A 16,690-nucleotide genomic window follows, 5' to 3' on the forward strand; every position below is an offset into this window, starting at 1 on the left:
GCATCAGGACCTCAAATGGAAACCAGTCTGGACTATGTAGGAAGAACCTGCCTCAAAAACAGTACCAAAATCCAAATGTATCCATACTGAACATAAACAGACTTTTTACCACACCATTATTAACCCCTACAGCGTGATTCACATAGCATTTCGTTGTAGTAGGTATGGTAAGCAACCCAGAGATGAGACTGTGTATACGAGAAGATGTGTAAACATTGTATGCAGATAAGATGCCATTTTCTGTAAGGAATTTGAATATTCATATGTTTTATTTCCCTGAAGATCCTAGAAATAATCTCCCATAGTTACCAAAGTCATTAATACCATAAGTCATTAGAAAATAAAATAACAGCACCATTTACAATAACATGAACTTTTAAAGCAGAGGTATTGTGGTAATTTCTTACCCAATAAGCCCATATAAAAACATGCAACCAGTTATTATATTTAGGAACATATGCCTAGATTGGTCAGATCTATCATTTTACTAACTTATTCCCCAGCTATGAGACCCCTTCCTACTTGTAGCTTCTCCATGCCATGTGGTTCTGCTCCACCTTCCTTCTTCTTCCTCAGTATCTCCCTCTCTTCTCCCTCTCTGAGACCACCCATCCCACCTTTCCCTTCCACTGCCCATTGGCTCTAGGCTTTATTTGAGCAGTCAGAATGGGAAGAAGGTTCAGTGAGATCACCTGAATACATGATCTACTTCTAGTCAGGGACAGCCCCTCTTGAGGAAGCAGAATTAAAATCAAAATACAAACAGTATCAGGGCAAACCCACAACATTTCCCTCTTTTTCTTCAGTTAAACCTACTCTCAGATATAAATTGAGCATAATCCTCACAGTTATGTAAATGGTAAAATATAATATACACTTAACACCCAGTCTTTCATTCATGGATCCAGAGTTCCTGGGCGGGTGGCTGGAAGTTTGAGACCCGCTGAGAGCACAAAGCTGAGTAGTCCAAACTCACCGCTACAGGGTATGAATGTAGCAAAATCTATATAAAACTTGTACATATGAATATTGGCTGAAAGAAACTTGAAAAGCTCCGAGTAAACTGAAGAATGTTTGAGGATGAAAAGGCTCAGCTCTCGGGAGCTGGAGACATAGTTTAGCAGAAAAGAGCACTTGCTACTCATGTAGAAGATGGGGCTTGGTTCTTAGCTCTTACATCAGGTGGCTCATAACTGCCAGTCAGTCCAGCTCTGGGGGATCACATGCACATATGCACACAGACAGATAGACAGAAATAGAAACACAAACACAATTAAAAATAACATATATTTTAAAAAGATCTCAACCCTATCAAGACAAGTTTTCTCCAAGGTGGCTGATAACTTAGTACAACACCCCTCCCCTCCCCCTCCCCCCTCCAAAATATGAGCACTGTGCTCAGCACAGGTATAATTAATTCAATCTGAAACTGGTATGGAAATGTTAGATATTGAATAAATATAAAGTTAACAGTTTACACTGCCCAATAAGATATGCCCACCTTATTTAAGGCAGAAAGGTGAAAGGTTAAAGAGTTCTCTAGATCAATAGCATAAGATTGGAATGTCCAGAAGCAGGTCCGAGCAAGCCCTGACACTTGGTTAATGAAAATGACGGTACAGCAGACCATGAGAGAGAGATTTTTCCCCCCTTTAAAATGATGTTGTCCTGTGTTAACGTCACAACTCCTGGTTCACATGCTGCACACAAGTTAGACTATAGGTTTAGGTGTGAAAGTTAAAGCAACAAAGAGTCTGTGAAGAAAACAGGAGACTATCTCCATGAGCACGAAGTGGGATAAATTTCTCAAATAAGATACTGAAATATCCTAACCATAAATTAAAATCTGTTATGTTGGGCAATGTTGTATGGTAGACCTCTAAGTCAAAAGCAAGCAAGAGAGAGGAAGAACAAGAGACAGAACTAGGAAGGCTTTTATAATCTATGTAACTGGCAGGGTGGCCATTATCCATCGTATAGAACAGGCTTTTTAAAAGTTAGACAACCCAGTAGGACAAACACCCCTGAAGAGGTATTTTATGAGAGAGAAGATGGATATAGGTGACGTGACAAAGCCAAACAGCTTCACTGCCTATCAGTAGGCAAACTGAGTGACTTGTACTCTAAATGGGAATGCTTCTGAAAGTGGAAAGGCATTGATGCCAGAAAAACAGACAAGCCGAGGGACATAATTCTCCTGGTCATCAGAGATAGTCACAGTATTTTCTCCATCAGATGTTACCACACAGTTCCCAGAGTTGTTAAACTAAGAACAAAACAAAGCAAGCAAAACCCAGACAGTACCGAGCAGTGACAGTGTAAAGCAGCTGAAGGCTCACGCACTTGTAAAGTGGTTAAAAAACAATCACTTTGGGAAGCCTTCTGGATACAGCCTGTGAAACTGACACGCTTGGAATCCAGTGATTCTATCAGAGTTACAGACACAAGAGGAACTCATTCACATGAGTATGAAGTACAGGAATATTCCTAAGAACATTATTAGTGATTATGCTGGAATCAAGTCAGTGCTCCACAGGAGTGGAAGGAATTAGCAAAGTGACATTCAGACACGGGAACACGATGCCACTGTGTAACACAGCCAAAATGAATAAAGCACAAAAGTATAATGCTATGCAAAAGAAATCAGCCACACAAGAGCAAACATTTAGTGACTCACTTTATATTAGGTTTAAAGGAGTCATCCTAGTTTTCGAGTCAAGGCACTTTTTCGGAGAGGAAAGGACCATGAAGGGTCTATGACTTTCTGTCTCTTGATTACAGTGCATTTTGTAAAAACCTAACAGACCCTGTCCTAATGTTCTTAACTTTTAATTTATAAATCAGTAGCTCTCAACTCTTAGTGAATATTCAAGATAATCTTTCCATCATTGCTATCTTATTGTCTCAGCCATAGTGATAGGATGACACGCTGGCCTTTCTCATTGGAAGCGAAGGTCATTTTTAACTCACCAGAGCCCTTCCAACTTTACTAGCTCCTCTGGCCACTCAAGTAGGAGACTTGTCCTCTCATGTGTCATGGTGGTAGATGACTGACATCTGTTAGAGCTCGGGGATCTTCTGAATCCTCTTGTTAATGCTTTCTTTCTCAATTTCTGGTTTTAAGTTTTTGTTATGGGATTTTACGACATCCATAGCAACTTAGCAAAATTAAAAACATGTAGTATTGAGCTGGAGAGCCTTTGGGTTCAACAGTTAAGAGCACAGTTATTTCAGGGAACCCAAGTTCAGGTGCCTCACAACTGCCTGTAACTCCAGCTCTGGGATGTGACTCCCTGGCCTCCATGAATGCCCCACATTCACGTGCACAGTCCCACACCCCCACACAGAGTCATGCACATAGTTTAAAGTAATAAATTAGTAGTATCTAATAAATAAAAGTAGCCAGTAATAAATAAGTAGTATCCAAACTTAATGTACATAGGACACATTTCCTTGTCGGTCCAAACATTCTTACCAATGACTGTGCCCAGTCAAAGATAAACACTGACTATTGGTTTAATTAAAATGCTTTAATTACCCAGAATCTACTGCAGAATGCTTGTCTGGTGCTGAAATTGTGACCCACTTCTCTGGGGCTGCAGGGATTGCGGGCAGTCAGGCTGGTTAGCTATTTTGTCTGATTTATGCTGGGTTTGAATTTGTTTTTCCTTGTGTTTTTCACTGTGACATAAGAAAAGGAGAGCGAGTGAGTGTTTTTATTCAAACATTTGATTGTAATGGATGTCGTGGCAGTCTGCTATAGACAGCTAAGGTGAGAAGGTAGTGAGCTCAAGGCTAGACTGGGTAAGAGCATCAGATCCTCTCCAAAAACAATGTTAGATTACAGTATGTAGAAATAATTTTTAATGAGTGATTAATATTTGATGATAATTAACTTCTTTTTTCTATCCTAGGCTGACCAGATATCTGGTTTTCATATAAGATCTGTTCTCTGTGTCCCTATTTGGAACAGCAACCACCAAATAATTGGTAAGACGTGACCCACAGGACTCCAACTTCTTTGTGAAGCAACCAGCACCTTTCTATACAATAGAAACCAGCCCCATATATTTTTATGTATTCCTAAGTGTGTGTGTGTGTGTGTGTGTGTGTGTGTGTGTGTGTGTGTGTTGCCTTCGATCTCTGGCTAGCCTGTAGCTCATAACACTCTTCCTTCCTCTGCCTCCCAAATATTAGGAGTTACTGGCATGTATCACCAGACCCAGTCCAAGTTATATCTCCATACTGTTCTCCAATTCCATAGCACAGACTACTAATGAATGAGCATTAATTAGAACAGAGACAAATATCGACTAGGTTCAAAGCACTAGTAAATTCTGAAGGTAGAAGAGTCTCAGGAGCGACCAATTGAACTTTGTTGTTTCATGTCGGGAGGAAGGGAGGGAGGGGGGAAGGAGGGAAAGAGGGAGGGAGGGAAGAAGGGAGGGAGAGAAGGAGGTAGGGAGAAAGGGAGGGAGGAAGGGGGGGAGGGAGAAAGGAAAGGAGGGAGGGAGGGAGGGAGGGAGGGAAAGGGGGGACAGAGGCAGAGAGGTTGAAACAGTCAGTTACAGTTTTTAATGGCTCTAGATTAAACTTGTGGCATGCTCCCTTCCCTATGGTGTCTATGTCCATGCCTGAGCTTGTTTCCACATCGTGCTAGTGCAAAGATGCTGGACACATCTGAATACACATCTTTGCTGGAAAGTCTCTGAATAGACACTTTCCCCACAATAAAGAAAGACTAGACAAAAGCAGCTGCCAGCATTTTTCTCCAAATCTGCTATTTTCCATTACCTCAAAAAATAGGGGATTCTGCCTTCCAAAAGCTAAAAGTCCAACCCAACAAGACGAAAATATTCAGTCAGGAAAAGAGCAGTCAGTACAGAATCTCAGGCGAAGAAAGAGCTTAAACAATCATGAAGGAGAGAGATTTACTTAAAACCACAATGAAAATGTAGGGTTTAGACATAAGGTGATGGGTATATATTTGGTATGTAATATATAGTCTTGCTTCTCTCTATCTAACCAATGACTTAGTACCCTGTGAGTGTCATCAAGATCTGTTTTCTGTTTGTTTTGTTTTGTTTTCTTGTTTTTGAAGAGCCTTTTGTGTCCCAGGCTAGAACAAACTGAGCATGTATCTAAGAATGACCTGGAGCTATTGGTCTTCTTGGCTCTATGATATGAGTACTGAAATTGCAGATGTGTGCCATCACAGTCAGCCAGTGGTGCTTCTTGCTCACTAGGTAAACACTGTTCCAACCGAGGTTACCTGCAGCCCAAGACCTACATATTTAAAGGATTTTTCTCATTGAACTGCTCAACTTGCACAAATGCACAAATACAGTAATATGTTATTAGGCATAAAGAATATTCTAGACTCTTAGGATCTGAGCCTGAGTACAAATTGTAATATATATGTATGTGTATATACATATATATTTTTATATATTTAAATATATATATGTATTTAAAGGAGATAAAATATCCATAGGAAACAATCATGTGTTGCTCGAATGGCAATCTCATATACAATGCTGCATTTCAATCCTAATGATAAGCATCTCCTGTTACTCTGGAGTTAGTGCTGTAGTTTTCCTGCTATGCTAATGACTTTTCATTTGCTTATATGCTGTTGAGAACACCATGAGTTAGCTCGCCAGTGGGAAGATAGGTACATTTTAAAAGGTACAGGATCACTTTAGAATCATAACTTTTTTTTCCCTTTGTTTCTACTAAATGGGGCCACAGGCTAGCAGCTTTCAGGATAGAATTGTTTTAGTTAGACTGATGTGTTTAGGAAGTCATGTGTCAGCACATCTGGTATAATGCTGGGAATGTATTTGAGGAGGGGACACTGCAAACAGAGTCTGTTAGAGGTGTGTGAGCCGTTGGGAGCAGGTAACAGAACTAACTTTGCTTTGACCCATGTGCGTCCCATAAAATCATGCCATATGTCTTAAGTGTGCACAATGAAACTCTAAAACCTATTTCACATCTTCATAATGCTCTGGGATAGTTTACATTTTAATTCTTTTTGTATGGACAAAGACTTTCATCACTAAAACAGTTCATTTACTCACAGACACACAGTTGACACTAGAACTGGAATTTGAACTAAGGTTTTCTAAGTCTAGAGCCTAGATTCTTAATCACCATGCCACACTGACTCTCCCAAACACCAGAATATATTCATCCAGTGGTCATATATAAAACTGTGTGTATGTATGCTAATGTACTTGCATCAGAGATTAAACCGAGTGTGGTAAGTCACCCACAGAATCAGCTATGGAATACTCTGTCACAGTGACAGGATGTCCAGCACTGACAATGATCACTGTTCCCACCTTCCCTCAACAGGGGTTGCTCAAGTGTTGAACAGACTGGACGGGAAACCTTTTGATGATGCAGACCAAAGGCTTTTTGAGGTGAGAAAATATATTTAAAAGCCAAGGGCCAGGACTGAATCACTGACAGTTTCCTTGCCCACGTGTGTTAGGATAAACATTAATCATTTTAACATAGTTGAATGGTGTGCCAGACCTAGAGGAAAATTTAAAGACTGTAAATGCACAGGCAAAATTTGACTGTGTTTTCACCTATTGGATTAGTTTGTCACCTTTGATCATTTTATCTTAGTTTTATTGCAGAATTCTATTCTATACCCCCACTTCAGCCCAGTCCTTGTCGTTCACACACATTCAGTCATGAAACCCTTTGCCAGCCCTGCCAGGTATATCTTCCCCACCTTCCTCTAGTTCACAAGCTTCTGTCCACTTCAGTCTCCAATAGAAGAGGTTGGCTTTCACGTGCTTTTTCATGGACTATGCCAGATTCCAACCCCACCCATAAACAACGATCATTCTCATTGCATCTTTCTCAGTAGCTGGTTCTAAATCAGTCTGCTTTCCCTTAGCCCCAACCTTGTGGTTTCTCTTACTTAGTTTCTTGGCCAAAATATTTTATAGCTTGCTATTGATAGGGGCTGCTTTTAGTTAAATAAAGTAGAATAATAAGAACATTCTACTGCCCAGATAAATTAAAGTCACATTGAAACACATTGTATGCTTTCAAATGTGTGAAGTTATTTCTTCACAATATCATTAAAGTAATGATTTCTTTTCTCATGTGTAGTGTTATAAAGTGCAGAGCTATAAAGTCCTTACATGACAATAGTAATTAAGAACTTTAATGCACATTTCCCTGAGGCCCACCTCTGAGCACAATAAAATATTTTCAGAACTGTCTCTGGTGACTGCCTGCTTTCATATTAGATCTTGACGGTGAGTTATTACCATTTTTAATTAACAGGCTTTTTGTGTCCTAGGCCTTTGTCATCTTTTGTGGCCTTGGTATTAACAACACAATTATGTACGACCAAGTGAAGAAGTCCTGGGCCAAGCAGTCTGTGGCTCTTGATGTAAGTACAGTATCATGTCGGAATCCTATGCTAAACGGCCTTGATTTTATGAGGTGAAAAGTTGTCCTGTTCATGGGTCTTGATTTTTAAGTCTTAAAGGCACTCTTTACTGGGTCTGAATTATTCTATGGTCTTGAGTTCAATTGGGCAACAAATGGAGACCCTCTCTTGAAAAGTATATAGTATTGTTTGTAATATCAGGGAGTTTTGGGATTACTGGGACCCCATTCATGTATGTCCTATCATTAGATACAGATTTTATACTTGATTTCTTAAATAGATATAAGTCAATAAATTTTGTCACTGCTATAATCCCAGCACTTGGGAGTCAGAGGCAAGTGGATGCGTTTGAGGGCAGCTTGGGCTACATAGCCAGACCCTGTACCCAGCAAACAACTGAAAACAGTTGTCAGGACTTAAAATAGATTATGAACTTGAGTGTGTGTGTGTGTGTGTGTGTGATTCTGTAAATACACAACCTTTCTTATCACACAGGGAATCCTGACTCGGAGGATATGTTGCCCAGATCCACTTCCTTCATACGGACATTTATACATGCTTCCTACTAAGAACTACGTTCTGATCCTTGCATGTTCCCCAGACCCACGAAGTTCCAAAGAAATATCCCCCTTTCCTGTGATTCTCAGAGGCTTATTTTGACACAAGACATATTTTTTCTCAACATCTTTGCTATAGATGATACTTAATATTTTCTCCCAGCTGGGAGAAAAAAAACCTGAGAGTACAATTGAGGATTTAAAAGACAAAATTATTGTTATCTAATCTGTCTGCATACTTTTTTCTTCCTGTTTAGATTATGAATTCTGAGTTTCATAATTCATTCAGTTTCATAATTTATTTTTAGTGTCTGGCAGGATCCTTTGTACAAAGGAAATATCTGTGAAATAATTCTTAGGTAGAGGCATGGGGAAGGGAAAGACGGTAGACAAAACATTGAGGTAAGGGATTTGGGGTAGTTCTCCTGAGAAAGGATTGCTTTGTTTCTATGAACCATGTTTATAGTGAAGACTAAAGACAGTACCTTTAACCATAGGTGAACTGAAAACATGTAGCCAATATCTAAGAATCACTACTAAGCTAAACATGGTGGCGTGTGCCTTTAATCCCAGCACTCAGGAGGTTCAGGCAAGAGGATTTCTGTGAAACCGAGGCCATCATGGTCCACACGGTAAATTCTAAGCCATCCAGGGTTACATAGTGAGATCATGTCTCGGGGGTAGGGGGGATGGAAGAATAAAAGAAAGACAAGGAGAAGAGATGGAGAAAGAAGAGAAAGGAAGAAAGGAAGGAGGAAGTGAACGAGAGAAGAAGGAAGGGAGAGAGGGAGGGAGGGAGGGAGGGAGGAAGGAAAGAAGGAAGGAAGGAAGGAAGGAAGGAAGGAAGGAAGGAAGGAAGGAAGGAAGGAGGGAAAAGAGTGAACCACTACTAGTGAGCTAGGGAGATAGTTCCAGTGGATAATGCAAGTGTGAACACCAGAGTGTGGATCCCCCAGAACCCACATGAAAGTCAGACGGCTGGGTGGATTTGCTGTGAGTCTACGCCCACCCCATGCATAGATGGAACCTCCCTTGGACAACACTGCTGACTAGCACAGCTAGAACTGGTGATCACCGGGTTCACTGGGCCTTCATGTGTATGAATGTACACACACACACACACAACTGTACCCACACAACGCAACATGCATGCATAGCAGACACACTAACACAGAATCACTACTAGAGCGGGAAGGTCTGTGTGTCCAACTGTTTTCATACTGTGACTCAGTCGTGAGAATTAAGTGAAATAACGCCTGTGAAGGTTTTATTGAGCAGCCAGTAACACTGTACAGCAACAGACATCACTATGCTCCGACATGCAGTAGTATGCTCAGTAGTGAGATGCAACTGGGAGAAGGAACAAAGGCCGCGCATTTGAAACAGCAGATGTTGAGGGTGTTTCCTTAACTCTCACCAAACCTGTGTCTCCAGTCTCCTCACCCACTGCTCTTTACTGCTTGCAGCTATTTACAGACAAATGAAGCACAAACCAGCCAACCCAACTAAGCACGTTCCATGTATTAGTCCCAACTAGACCCCATGATGATGTGACATCATTAACATGCAGTAAAAATAATCCATGCACCGCTGTGTTCTCGCTCCCCAGAACCTCCTGGTGGATCTTCTTCTTGTTACCTTGGAGTGAGGGGTTGAAGCATGAAGGGCCAGTTGTCCCCAGGAGAGACAGTCTGATGGCCATTCTCTCCTAGCCCCCGAAGCTTTAAGTCCATTCCTAGCCACAGTCTCTGAATCTGATGACTGATGTGTGGTCCCAGCAAACACCTTCACGCTGGTACCATTCAGTTTTGCCATTCAGCTTAAAAATTCTGGCTGATACTACCGACAGTTCCAGATCAACTCAGATTATGACAGTCTCACCCTTTCAAGAAGTGGACTTCTGCTGTTGATTTGTTTGTTCTGTGGCCTCTGTCACACCAGTCACAAGCAACATTCCCTGTTATATCCTGATATTGCCACCTTTAGTGACACTCAAACCCTTGGCCAACCTTCATGTCACTGGGAGCCAAATCTTGGTGATTGTGACTGGGTACCCCTGTGCTCTGGCTAAAGATCCATCACCAGAGTTCTTCAGCACTTACAAAGATAAAATACCATCTGTCAAGAGTACTAAAGCCAAGCTCAGGTGTGGGGTTTTCCTATACCATGATGTATTAACTTCTGAGTGGGTATACCTTAAGTTTATGTACTTATAAATAATACATGCAAATTTGAACAAATGCAACACTTTTGTAAATATTTTTTATTAAAATATGTATGTGTGTTTATATTATTTATAAGAAATTTAGTTCCATAAAGGATATGAGCTACTTTATAATACTATAAATGGTCTAGCAAAAAAATTAAACAGTAAAATAATAATAACAGCCAAGAGATAGTGAGAAAGCCAGAGGGGACAGAACCAAATATAGGATTGTTCCTATAGTCACAATCCTCCTGCCTTAGGGCCTGAGCTGGGTCTTTCTCCTTTTCCATTGCAGGCAAGTAAAGATTTCCCACTTGGCCCAGCCAGACTCACTTTTTACATATTCCTTTTGGTCTCATCTCAATTCTACTTTAATTTTCCCATGAAGACAACCTTTAAATATAGTTCTGGTACTCCCTCGCCTATTATTTTTCATCAGCAGCAAAAGTAACAGGAAGGAAGCCATCCTTCAGCTGCCCTAGAAGCCCTGCCTTCCAGGAAATGAACACACATGGTTCTGGGCCTGGGCAGCTCACAGAGTGTACCTCTCCTGGAGTTGAGGAGGTGCCAGAGAGACAGCACAGTACTGTTCTATCTTTTAAGCATCCTTTCCCCCAAAGGGAAAAAAATGAGATAAAATACTGTATCTCTGACAGTACACGTTTTCCTAGTCAGTCCTCATCAGTCCTTGTAAGTGGGGTGGGAACTACCTCTGATTCACTCAGAGCCCTGAAGGGCTAACCTTTCCTTCATCTCTCCTTCATCCTTCTCCTTTCCTTCCTTCTTTCTTTTTTTAACAGAATTAACTTACTCCATACTCATCAAAAAGCAACTGATTTACATGCATTTATTTAATGCTAGCTATTAATTGCTAACTTTTAAATTGTATTGATTTAAATCATATTATCAAATTATACAAATTCATATATATATGTATATATATATTTGCATGTATATTGAAATATATATTTCTTTATATATTACTTTGTTTTACTGATCTGGAAAAATCCTCCCAGATTTGATTCCTTTAAGGATATTTTGAATATCTGTTTTGTTTTGCATGAATATCTCCTGCAGAAGGAGGCTGGTGGCCTCTGCCAAGCCGAGAGCAGTTTGAGTGGAAGACAGTGTTCGTGTTTGCACACGTCTGGTTCTAATCTGGGCTGAGTCCTGATAGCACACCTGTTACCCTTAGACATTCTGTATAAGTTCTTAAGTACTTCATACAGCAAACAAGCATCAGAAAGTATTGTGACACTTAGGGACAATGTTCAGAAGAAGTATTCAGTTGTAATTGACATACTTGGTCCTCTCTTTCCACTGACTCCACATCTGTGAATTCAGTCATGGGTGGGAAGGATCCTAAAAAATTATATCTGTAGTAAACACATGCAAACGACCCCTCTTTGCCATTCTCTCCTAAATGACATAGAACTGCAAGTGTCTACTAGCTTTTGCACTGTGCTACCTAGGGTAGGCAGCATGGAGAAGACTCAGCCTGTAGGAAGGTGCATAGCCTAGACACAGTACTGAGCCATTATAGAGAAAGTATTGAAGGTATTGGAGACTGAGGATTTGGTCTGAGGGAGAGGTTCATGGAACCATACTCTTAGAGCTGTGAAGAGCTATCCTTAGCAAAAGTTAGGTGTTGTACTGACCAGTACATTGCTATCTTTGATCTCCGTTGAATTCTGTCTGCTCATCCTCGGATTAATTTAAGGCTGTGCTAGTTAGGGGCTGTAACTCCTTGCCTGTTTGGTTAGGCAGATCACGTCCTGCTTCAAGTTTGAATCCAAAATAGTTTCCTTCATTCTGTGGCTCAGGCTCTGCAAACTGCATCACTGTATAGCCAGGCATCATTATAGTGCACCCTGGCGCCACTGCAGTGCACCCTGGCGCCACTGAAGTGTGCCCTGGCACCACTGAAGTGTGCCCAGGCACCATTGCAGTGCACCCTGGCACAATTGCAATATACCCTGGTACCATTGCAGTACACTCTGGAACCACTGTAGAACGCCCTGAAACCTTTGCAGTACACTCTGGCATCACTGCAGAACACCCTGGCACCATTGAAGAACACCCTGGCACCATTGCAGAACAGCCTGGCACCATTGCAGAACACCCAAACACCATTATAGAACAGCCTGGCACCACTGCAGTATGTTGCAAAAAAAATTTAAAAATCTTAGTGTGAGGTTCCTTCCCACCTTAATGGTTTATGTTCTCAGATGAAAGACACACATACAGCCTTTATATTTTAATATGCCTTAGGAAGCACAATAGCTGGACAGCTCCCTACCCTCCATGTTGTTAGAATCTGTTTTCTTACTGATAACTCCTAGTTACTACTTATTAATTTCTGTGTTCCATCTGGGCTGGGCAGTACACCCTGCCCCATTGCAGAACACCCTGGTCACATTGCAGGTGAGGCTATCCCAGAGCACTTCTGCTTCCTCCAGGTATGCCCAGTGCCTGTCATGTGTGTCACATGCTTGCTTCTACAGAAAGTTACAGGACCTGGAAGTTGACTTCATATCCAACTTGGCATAGAAGGAATCTCTTCCCATTGCCACATGCTGGTAACGTCAGCTCATTTTAGTTGCAGTGCACCAAGGGTAAAAGATAGATATATAAGCTTCATGTCTTCTACTTTTCTGGTCTTTAAAAATGGAATGACTATCATAGTGCCTAGATTTTATTTAACAATCGAATTAACGATCCAATTATTTTGGTGACGGCTTTTCTGACTTTCTCATAATTTAGTTATAAAACTCTATTGTTAAAATTCTTTTACCTAAATATGTAATATTAATACTGAACAGCTCCTAAATGCTCTTAAAGCAGGGAGATGGAACAAAGGAATTTACAATCATTTTAACAAATTGACTTTTATGATCTTGATTCCCATTCTGCACAAGCAGCCAAAACCTCAAGAAAAGCCATGTTTCTTTTGCCTCATATTTTCCCAGAGGGAGGTCCCTGGAACAAAGGAGAGACTGTACCTAAAGGTCAGAACGCAAAGAGAGTACAATAGGGATGTAGATGCAGAATAGCGTGTCCTCATTTGCAGCATCAAGAATTGTTCTTCGGGGTGTCCTTCACGGTTATTGCAAATGAAGCCTTACCTAATACAGGCGAGAATATTTCCAGGAAGTTTAAGTCTGGGTGGTAAGGGATGCCTCACACGGTTTTATGTTCAGAGAGAGGAGAGGAATGAGGGTCAAACAGAGAGTGAGGGAGAGGCTAGGCAATCAGGAGCCAGGCGCCACTTACCCCACCTCCCCAGGGCCTCCCATCTATTTCCTCCTTTCCAATTTTCACAGCAACATCCTACTTAAGGGCATCATTACCTCTTGGCTGGGCAATCACAGTTTCCCTCTACTTGTTCCTCCTACAACAGAGTTTAGAGCGCATCATGAGCCGACTCATAGAACGTAAATTGCTCCCCCATCACCTATCAAAATACAAATGTCCTGACCTCTGGGGCTCTTGGAAAACTCACACCAGACTACTGTTCTACTCCTGGCTCTCATTTCTCTTCTCAGAGAATTTTATGCTACTTACACACTCAAATGCTTCATAGTCTACAAATCAGCCACCTGCTTGTCTGCCATCTGAACCTTAGCGTGCCCTCAACTTTCGTTATTCTCTGTTCCAATTATGCCTCCCCACTCAGGACTGTCCCATTATTCAGAGCTCGATTTACATGTACTCCAGAAAACATCAAGTCCCGTGGCTGTCTTTCTATTGTCCTGTGCTATGCCTATGTATCTCCCTCTGTCTGAACATGTGTGCCCTGAAGTATGTGATTATGTTTTATTTCCTCTCCACCGTGTGGGTTTTTTTTTTTACATAATTGGTACTCAGAAAAAAAAAATGTATTGGATAAGTGAATGCATTTAAGCTGCCTTTCATTGTGGTCTTCCAGCACAAGAATCCAGAAGGGAAAACCTTTGACCCTTTGAGATTGATGACAAAAGTCTTGGTGCCCACAGACTGGCAGAGCATCTCCTCTGCATTTCCCATGCCATGAATAGAGTTGGTTTTGTGTGGAAGGAAGGAGGACTGGTAAAAGATCTCTTTCCAGACACTTGTGTGAAGCCTCCCTCCCTCTATTAGAGTTAAGGAGCCTCCTGAAGGGAGGGGGAAGAGATGAATCTCCCCGTGGAATCTCCTAAACACTAAGAAAAATTTCCTCTGGTTGAGTGATTGAAAGAGCTGGACTCCTAGCATGTGATCAGATACTAATTTCTTCTTTCCTGTTCACTTCCCTTTTCCCTTATCCACTGAGCCAGTCTTCACTCCCTGACAAAGGCCATCTTTAATGAATGTTCTGATACACTGAGGTATCTCGTATCTATATATTGCCTTCTTTCCTGAAGTTAGAAGCCTGTTGCCAAGAGAGTTTACAATGAGCTTCTTTTACTTTCTTATTCTTCCTTCCTGCCCTAAACAGGTTCAGGGCAAGGGAGAAGTGGGGATAGAAATGCACAGCCTTTGAGAGAGGTATTGTCTTCACCTGACTTCCTGCTCTCTCTGTTCATAAGCTGTTTGCACCAACCCTCTATGCAACTCCATGACAAGCACTCTCCTGCTGACAATTACTGATGTAGCTTTGCCCCTCCTGACAAGGCCTGACCGCCAGTGACCCACCCATCCTTCCCTGACACTCAGCTCATCCCTCTAAGTCTGGGACAGAGTTCTTTTTTATTCCTTTCTAGTTGTGGCAAAAATCAGCATGACATGGAACTTAACTATTGCAGCCATTTTTAAGCATGCAGTTCAGTAGGTTTAAATGCTTCACATTGTTGTACAGCCCTCACTACCATCTGTCTCTCAACCTGAGACAACATCCACAGCACACTAACTCAGCTCCCTGCCACCCATGGCAACCACCATTTCCCTTTGCCCGCGACTCTGACTTTACTAGGAAGCTCAAGTACACTGAATCACATGTCCCCTTTAACTTCTCTTCATTCACGGCCCATGTTCTTCTAGCTGCTGAGGATAAGGCAGTGGAAAGATAAGTGCTATTTATTATACTTCAGTAGAAAACAGGGATAGGTAAACAAGAAACCAAGAAAGCTTCATGGTAATGTGTCTTAAAGGAAACTGCATGGTGTCTGGTAGAGAGTGAACATCAGAGCGCTAGTCCTGTGTGTTCCGAGGACGTGTGTGTTTGCTTTTGTAGAAGTGACAAAATGCCTAGGGAAAACTGCTCAATGATAGAAAGCTCATGGTTCCAGATAGTTCTCTGCAGTCTCTAGGCTCTGTCACCTCACACCTGGGATAAGGCAGAGTATTGCCATGAAGGGCCTGTGGTACAGAAAGTGGCTCTCTCCGTGTGAGTCTTGGAGCCAAGAAGACAGAGGAAAGGAACAGAATCCCAGTATCCCCTTCAAGAGCGTGTCCCAGTGACCTACTTCTCCAACTATATTCCTCTTTCCTAAACTTTCCCCCACCTCCCAATAATCTCCCTGCTAGAGCATTTAACCCATATGCCTTTGGGGGATGTTCCACCTCCAAACTATTGCATGGTTTTCTTGACGCAGGAATGACTTTGCCTTGTTGTTTCTTCTTTTGCTTGTTTTGTGAGTTCCATCCAAACCCATTCGCCTGAATGGTCTTTGCTCCAATTGCAATGTAGCTTCTCTTCCTCCTCCTTATTCTTGCATATTTTGAAGACTAAGCAAGAGATTTGTGGGAGTTAATGACCTGTGCCTGAAGTAATTGTCAAGGTACATTCTCATTGGTTTTTAAGATAGAGTGTGGACAAACTCGGAAGCCTTTTGTGTCTCCTAGGGCCTCTGCCAGTCCACTGATAACCCCTGGAATCCCTTTGGTCGTATACACAAAAAGGAGAACAAGCTGATGTGTTCAGGTGCTAAGCACCAAGCAAGGCGGGCAGATCTAGTATGATCCTGTGATATTCTTCCCTCCGTCAGGCCCCAGAAGATTCTAGGTTACTTACACATAGAGCTGTGCCATCTGTGCGGCTGGTTTGCCATGGTTACCCTAGTGCTTGCACAGGACATGGCACACAGACTGACTGCGGAAACTATTTGCTGAGTGAATCAAGTCTAAGAAAGTACAGGCAAAGATTGTAATCGTAAAGTACAGGAAGAAAATGGTAATACCGTGTTCCAGCACACAGTGGGGTACTGCTCCTGGGTATTGACAATAATAGTTATAGCAGTTCCTGTCCCCACCCGCATTCAGGGCTTTACTTGCAATAACTTCCCCAAGCTCCCAAGATGAAAGTTAATTCCTCAGAAGTAGGTGCCATTCAGAAGTCAGAGGATGGTGAAGGGATTAATTCTGATTAGTGCAGACACCAGGTCTCCGGGAAAGCTCTTTGACAATAGAGAAGGAACAGCGCCCTCGTGGGGCTGCTTGAAGAACAGCTCTTTCCTGTCTTTAAGCACTATAAAGCCAATTTTGTTTTGTTGTTGTTTGGTTTGTTTGTTTGTTTGTTTTTCCCCAATTCCATTGCATCTGTCTAATACT

At 41.7% G+C, this 16,690-nt stretch overlaps 1 protein-coding gene across 1 annotated transcript in view; it reads left to right on the top strand.

Moving 5' to 3' along the window:
• Pde11a (phosphodiesterase 11A) overlaps positions 1-16,690 on the top strand; it is a 343,221-nt gene that overhangs the window by 181,455 nt on the left and 145,076 nt on the right. The window contains exons 7-9 of the mRNA XM_028762965.1: positions 3,915-3,990; positions 6,361-6,428; positions 7,328-7,420. Of these exons, the coding sequence (XP_028618798.1) occupies positions 3,915-3,990; positions 6,361-6,428; positions 7,328-7,420 (237 nt within the window). The remainder of the gene's footprint in view (positions 1-3,914; positions 3,991-6,360; positions 6,429-7,327; positions 7,421-16,690) is intronic.

Source organism: Grammomys surdaster, unplaced genomic scaffold (genome assembly GCF_004785775.1).
Source record: "Grammomys surdaster isolate TR1022 unplaced genomic scaffold, NIH_TR_1.0 136, whole genome shotgun sequence".
NCBI classification, from domain to species: Eukaryota; Metazoa; Chordata; class Mammalia; order Rodentia; family Muridae; genus Grammomys; species Grammomys surdaster.